This window comes from Poromitra crassiceps, assembly GCF_964638095.1.
Source record: "Poromitra crassiceps genome assembly, chromosome: 13".
Taxonomy (NCBI): Eukaryota; Metazoa; Chordata; class Actinopteri; order Beryciformes; family Melamphaidae; genus Poromitra; species Poromitra crassiceps.
This window is the reverse complement of record NC_139644.1, coordinates 29,575,395-29,583,138: the sequence shown is the minus strand read 5'-3', so window position 1 is coordinate 29,583,138 and position 7,744 is coordinate 29,575,395. Positions and strand designations below refer to the sequence as shown.

Here is a 7,744-nt window from a genome sequence, read left to right as displayed (position 1 = left end):
ACATTTTGTCAACTGGAAGGCCTGAGTTCAAGCCTCTCTGACAGCAAAGCATCTGCCCCCGCTTTAACGTCCTTGAACAGCTCCAGGCTGCTGTGTAGCTGAGCCTGACCTCCCTGTGGAGGGGCAGCATGAGAAAAAGATAACTTTTTCTTCTTCTTTGGGGGATCAGAGTAGGCTATAACTACAACAAAAGTTTTGGAATTGCCAATTATTTGAATTATTCAACATTTATTTGTTAGTTTCTTGGTCCTTTTAATATTGCATTTCATGATCATTTCTTCCCAACCCCTTCAATAAATAATTAAGACAACAATATTAGGCATTAAAGTTGAATGTGGTGGAAATAACTGTGTATAAACTTGAACTAAAAGAAGCCAGCAGCTATTTTGTTTTAATTTCTAAGCAGCACATGCATCATAAATCTCAGCTGATGTCTAGCCTAATTTGCCCTTGTCATGGCATTTGCATTTTTTCATTCTGGGTACTTGTAATGAAGTTCCATCTGACTGAGCAAGCGTATTTATATGGAGTCCATGCACAACATGCAGCACCAACTTTACAAGACAAATATTTTAGAAAGCAAATCAAGAGACAGAAATAAGGCTGAATGCAGATTAAGCCCTCACTAAAATGTGATCAATATTTCCCCATAAGAGTTGTCTTTTCCCTCTCCAAAGAGATGATAATATACAACATTACAAGATTACACATTACTGTCTCAAAATAATTAAGAATGTGACTTCAGCCATGGCAATTTAAAAGGGTCAAATTCAGGGTGGTGGCAATCTAGCCTTGAAATAAGACATTCAGTCAAGCACAAACTATAACAGCTGTTTAATTAGCATTATTTAACTCATTATGTGAAGCAACATTATTTGGGGGTGTGGTGTTTTTTCTCTATACTGAATAGAACAGTGAATGAGTAGTCTGATATCAGACTGAATTGTCAACTTGTTACACTCAATTTCAGTCTTCAATCTCACATTTCCTCCACTCTAGCCGATTTCCATGGCGGAAATCCCTGATCTTCCCTAACCACAATCACTATAGAGACCAACATCGTATTTGCCTGCATCTAATCCATAAAGCTAAACCTGAGTTAAATATAAAATAATTAGAAGTGGTCTGCATGGCTGTAGAAAGTTTATCAAAACGTGTTTAGAAACATCAGAGTAAAATGATCCCTCCATTTGAGTTACAATGAATATCAAACTTGCATAAAGCTTATTTCCATGTGCAGGCTGCATTATAACGCATACACACATACATATAAACAGTATTGATTAGAAGTATTGTTTGTCTTTCAATGGTGAATTAAGTAATCTATGACCATTGTTGATCTCTTTCAGTGACCAGAACCGTGAAGCGTGGGAATGCACCTGTTGTTGCATCTATGCAAAGCCAAGAGATAGATATATATAAATCTTTATTCAGGAGTTCACAGAGGATCCATAGAAAAACATTACATACTGACATAAAAAAAGAACATAAAAGAGGCCTACATTTAAAAGAATCAATTCACATACAAAAATAGGCTCCTGCGCCAGTGGCGCCGTAGACTGGAGCTGAATCTATATGAGCTTTTGGCCGGGTCTGTTAGTTTCATTATGATGTCATTGGCAGAAACATTCAGGCGACACATAAAACTGTACATTAGGTTCCTGAGAAGCGCTTTGAAGGTGGGTAACCCCAGACTAACAAATACTGGCACTGTGCCATCTAGGCACACGCAGGAGCAGACGCAGTGCATCATTGTATGCTACATTTAGTCTCTGCATGGACTTGGCCTTATAGCAGTCCCACAGGTGTATAGAGTGGAGAGCAGTACGCTCTAAATAGAGAAGCCTTGACAACATCAGAACACATGTAGAATTTCCTCTTAAACATGTTTGCTTGTGCATAGAGTTTATTGCGTTGTCGATATATGTCCCTGTCTGATGACAGGTCATCAGATATAAAGATAATACCATGTATGATCTCTTTTCCACCCCCCATTGTGCCAAAATTGTAGTTCCCCAATTGAAACCAATGAATAAATGATGATACTGTAGGTTGTAGGTTGTATTTTAACTTTCTGTTTTTCCCCTCTGAGTTCAAATGCTCTGTTACCTGTCTTGTTTGCTCTGTGCCTGTTAATGAATATATGAAACCTCTTTAATAAGCCATGAGTTTAAGTAACATTAAAATAAACTATCTTTCTTGTTGGTGCAGAGCTCACTGATAACTGAGGTAAATAAGAAAAACACTGACATAAAACAAGCTAAAGTCTGCTGCTGTAAACTCTGCCGGTGGACGCTACATCCCGACCCGAATGTGACAAGGCGCCGCGGAGGCGGATCCACATACAAGTCTTTCACTCTGTCCTCCATCGATGAGCAGCTGAAAATAACAGCAGGAACTCAAATTAGTGGAGAGTTTTTGTTCCAAACAAGAGTCCTGGTCTGAAAGTCAGTTTTGAAAGCCAGAAATCTCAGCAGCTGGATGAGCAATTGAGTAGGTGATATTTCTAGACGACATGTTCTGGTGTGTTTGTGCCTTACTTCATGCACCTTCACAGTCCAGAGAGGAGGTGTGTGGACGTGTCGGGACCGTCCCCCGTCTCCAGTGCTCGGCCTACGTTCTGCCAGAAGAGCCCGGTGTGCTTCTGCGCCCGGGGCCAGCTCAGGTAGGAGCGTCTCTTCAGCAGCTTCCTCATGCGGTAGTAGGGAGACAGCTGCCAGGCCGGGATCTCCTCCAGAAACACCAGGATCAACACGTCCTTCTGCTCGTCAAACAGACGGAAGCTGTACACACACACACGGGACAGGACATACGGTTTGGAGAGTTAAACGGACTGAGCGGGGACTCGAGGAGGTACATCAAGACCAGCTGCTGGATGTAAGAACATAGAGGTGGTGCCCCACCTGGCCATCTGGATCTCACTGGAGCACCACTCGCTCTCCAGGTAGTGACGGCTGATCACACAGATGGTCTTCCTGCTGCCATAGATGGCCTCTGTAATGTTCTCTATGATGGGCTTACCTGGGGATACAACAGGAAAATCACAGATTTTCTATTGAAAGATTTAATAATCCCATCTACCTCTCTGTAGCCCTGATTTTCCTCCTCTTTACTTTGTTCTGACACAATCAATCACAGCCATAGGCGCCTACAGTACTAGACCATTAGGCAAGTTAGATGCCTGAGTTGACAATTCAGTCCCATATCAGGGTAAAACAACATCTAAACTATTCTCTCCACAGCTGTAGCGAACAGCAATTCACCTGACATTGCAAGTTGTTGCTTAGCCCCCATTCACACAGGATGCCGAAGCAACGCTCAACCGAAGCTGTACCTACGCTGAACCCACAAGTTTCATTTAGGCGTCCTTGTTAACAGGCGAAGCCGTTCACACCACCCGCGCGCGTGCCACGTTCACCCCTTGCCGAACCACGCTCACGCCACGCCCAAGCGATCACTCAGGAGTGACGCCGAATTTCCAAGCGTGACGCTGAAGCCATGAAGCTGTGAGGTATGAAGTCAATGGGAGTTGTGGGCGGGTTCAAGGCGCGAGAGTAGGCGCTGAGAGGAAAAGAGACGGCGTCTTGTGTGAACAGTAAAGGCCCAAACATGGTCGTCCGTCCGCCTCGAATTGGAGCCGTCTCGCCGTCTGGCGGCACCAGCGAGCCCTACATGCTCGGACGCCACTACACCCTCCCTCCTCCCACCCCCCTCCTCCTGTGGAAGCTCCATGTGAAAATGGCGGAGATTGTGCCAGGCAGTCTGAATGAAATTGAATGTAACGTTCCCAATTCTATGTATTAAATTCTAAAAAACGACCCTCAACATTTGGGAAGGCTAAGCCTAACTAGTTCGTTATAATCTAACGTCATGCTTTGAAAGGCGACTTTACTACGATGAGCCAAGGCAACGGCCAGTCACAACTCTCCTGCAGCTGACGTCACGCACGTATCGTCGCCGTTGAGTCACATTTTGGAGCAGCCCCTGTCAGCCGACGGCGGCCCCTCCCCGTAGGACGGCGCTCCACCCGCCGTCCTACGGGGAGGGCGGGGCGAGGCTCTGACGGACGACCATGTTTAGGCCTTTAGGCGTATGTTCAGCTTCTTCTATAACGCTTGGTACGTTCAGCTTGTGCCTGCTTCAAGCTTCAGTTCTGCATACGTTCGGTGTCCTGTGTGAACGAGGGCTTAGGGTCGGGCACCGCGTCACGTAAAATCCACTGCATAGGCTGTATAACCATTGTAATAATTTTTTTCATCTGTTGGTGCGAAATTGGAACAATACAATGCGAAATGAGAACATTAGAATATGAAAATGTTGCACCGGACAACGAAGTCAGTGTGGACAGAGATAGTCGCTTCCTGCAGGACACAGTGTGATGGTATATTGCTCGCCCACTCACTGACTCTGCTAGCTTGTTACGTTAGCTGCAATGTGCAGGCTAATTTAAGGTGACCAGATTTCTCAAATGGAAATCTGGGACATTTTCAGGTCCGCTATGGGGCCCCCGGCTTTTAGAAAATTGTGTACATTTTACAGTAAAATGCATCAATCTGGTGCACTTTGAGAGCAAAAGTAAGAGGCTAGATCTATGAAGAACTTTGTGATTTTTAAACAATTGGAAAAAAAGCAGTTTACAATGGTTACTAGTTATCTGGCACATTTTACCACAAATTAGATGGCCTAGGTAATTCATGGGAAATACTGGTGTATTGTGTAGAGTGGCAGGAACATAGAGAGGGACAACTTCTCTCTTTAACCTCACCAACTGGTGGATAATTTACACAAAACAAAAACTTTACTGTACTGATTTATTACCTCAGTAGGCTAAACACTTTCCTTGAGTTTTAGGGTGTCGCTCACCAGTTTCAAGTATTCAATGGCCACATGACGATATTAGCAAATTTAATATTAAATGCTGACAAAATAATTTAAAAAATCATGTTAATACTAAAAGGCAATTTTAATGATTAAAATTGTAATCTAGAGATAAATATGACCTATTGTGTTAATTTAAACCAGGGGTTATCAAAGTTTTGATGGCTGAAGGCCAATTTAGGGAACATTAGGCTAATGACTAGATAACAATGATCCATCGCCAATCATGTTAAAAATTTACATTTTTTTCAATGTTGTTTGGTGTACATTAAAACGTTACTGACTTCTCTGCAAAAACGTTTTGAGTTAGTTACTGCACTTACTTAACCAGGTAGTTTTACTGTACTTTTAATTATTCAAAACAACTGACCCGCTGAATGGGGTCCGGTAAACAATGACGGTAGCAAAAGCAGCAAGCAGACGCCGCTTCTCGTTCGCCACCTCTGGGGCTTCAGTTGCGGGCGGCTGGGTCCTGGGAAAACCACGGCACAGGCAGAGGGAGGACATCTACTCTGTTCAGATCTACTCTGTCACACACAGGCAGCACTTTGCACAACGTGCACAGCACAACGACAGGCTTTTGTGGTGCCGCAAATGCTCTGTTATCGAGTTTCTTGCCAGTATTATTATTTGACTTTGTGGCCAAAATCGGGGACATTTTCGGGGACAGCTCCAGCCGGGGACAGAGCATCGAAATCGGGGACTGTCCCCGAAAATCGGGGACGTCTGGTCACCCTAGGCTAATTGGCTACCACATCACTGGTGCCTCAGATTGTCAAGACTGCTCTTCAACACAACTGCTAATAACAAAATGTTCTGTCCTTAACAATACAAGTCTGAGAGGAAGGAGATAAGAGGGTGTCAGACAGACAGAGACAGACAGACAGACAGACAGACAGACAGACAGACACACAGACAGACATACAGACAGAGACAGACAGACAGACAGACAGACAGACAGACAGACAGACAGACAGACAGACTGACTATACCTGGTTGGAAGTCTCTGTGGTGCAGACAGAGTCTCCAGCCCTGCTCTCCTTCCAACATTGGAAGCATCTCATTGAGAACCCAGGCCTCATTGTGAACGTTGTAGGAGATGAAGGCATCGTAGTGGAAAGGAGCTCTCTTCTTCCTCCTCCTGCTGTCATAAAGGAAGGCCAGGGAGAGGTAGTAGGCATAGGCTAGCTGCCACCTCAGAAATTGGTAGGTAAAAGAAGCGAGGAGAGTTAGCACAATCACACAAGTGCTGCAAATGTACCAGAGGAAGCTAGCATCTATCCAACAGGAGTAGATATCAAAGTCTAGAAACTTGGTTCCCCTTGCACTAAGAGGATAGGCACAAGTGTACTGGTGGCCATTAACAACCTGTGTTTGATTGCTGATATGCACCCACTGGTTAAAACCAGAATTAGAGCAGTCACAAGTGAAAGGGTTGCCAAGCAGGTCCAGATATGTTAGAGCAGGGAGGGACTGGAAGACAGAAGTGTCATTGATCACTGTCAGTTCATTCTGACTCACTTTCAACCAAGTGAGTTCACTCAGGTTGGCCTGGGCCAGGAAATCCAAGGACCTGAGTTTATTGTTGGAAAGATCTAGAGCCTCCAGGTTTGAGATTGGCTTAAACAGTTCAGGACTCAGATCTGACAGACCACTGTGGCTGATCACAAGACTCTTCAGCCAAGGGGTGTGGTTAAATGTGTCTGGTGAGTTGGTGAAGAAATTGAAGAAGAAATTCTCAGCTGTAAAGTGCTCTAAAGATTGCAGACCACTGAGCAGATCTGGTGGGATGTCAGCGTGAGCATCATAAACTTTCATTGTAAGCTTCCTTAAGGAAGATAAATTTCTGAAAGGTGGCTCATTCTTCACATGAGAACTTCTGATGGCCCAGTTATAAGTGAGATGAAGTGTTAGATTTTCTAATTGTCGCAGTCCTGTCCTGAATATGGCTTGTGTCTCTAAATTGTAAGTGGCTAATGAAAGACTGAGAGCCGTGAGATTACCCAGTCCTTCAAAAGCCCCCTCATACACTTTCGGACTTGTGTTGGATTCTAAATCCAAAGACTTGAGGAAAGAAAGATTTCTAAAATCTCCTTTTCTGATCTCCCTGAAAGCATTCCCATGTAAATTCAAAACTTCTAATTTCGGTAAGCTGAGTTTGAAGGATACAACTTTGTTTTCTCCAATATTTAAGACTTTCAAACCATTCAAATTTTGAAAAACACATAGTTTGACTTCTGAAATGCGATTGCGGTTGAGATTAAGTTCTGTCAATCTGGTCAGATTCAGGAAGTCAGAGCAACCTAGCTCACTGATAAAATTCGAACTCAGATGGAGGACTTCAAGTGTGGAGATGCCTCCGAGGCCAAGAGGCACTTTAGACAGTCTGTTCCTGTTGATGCTCAGACGCCTGAGCTGCTTCATTGATCTGAGTGAATGCTCAGACAGCTCAGTCAGATCATTAAATGATAAATCCAGCTCAGTAAGCATAGAGCAATTCAGCAGTTCATCATCCACACTGACAATCTTATTCAAGTTCAGATTAAGAGTTCTCAGTGCAGGAATTTGGCAGGCGATTTCTACCAGACCATCATCTATCCGCTCCTTCATATTGTTCAGCGTTAGATCTTCCACTGAGTCAGCGGTCTGCAGCACGTTTTTGTAGGTCTCAAAACTAATGTCACTTCCTATTAAGATCAAATAAGTTAGGTTCCTTAGAAAATACTTGTCCGGTACGTCCCACTCAAAGTCGCTGCTGAAGGACAGTTTCATACGTTGAAGATGAGGAAAGATGTCTCTTGTGATGCTGAACTTCTTCAATGGATTCAAATATATGCACAACACTGTGAGCTCTGAGGAGAAGTTA

At 43.8% G+C, this 7,744-nt stretch overlaps 1 protein-coding gene across 1 annotated transcript; it reads right to left on the bottom strand.

Annotated features, from left to right (window-relative positions):
• Nucleotides 1-1,457: 1,457 nt before the first annotated feature.
• LOC310787566 (toll-like receptor 13) lies at nucleotides 1,458-7,127 on the bottom strand. Its single transcript, XM_083649027.1, has 4 exons — nucleotides 5,871-7,127; nucleotides 2,904-3,021; nucleotides 2,541-2,783; nucleotides 1,458-2,379 (listed from the first exon to the last, which is right to left on the bottom strand). Exons 1-3 carry the CDS (start codon nucleotides 6,694-6,696, stop codon nucleotides 2,552-2,554), a joined length of 1,176 nt encoding a protein of 391 aa, XP_083505153.1. The 5' UTR covers nucleotides 6,697-7,127; the 3' UTR covers nucleotides 1,458-2,379; nucleotides 2,541-2,551.
• Between the last annotated feature and the right edge of the window lie 617 nt (nucleotides 7,128-7,744).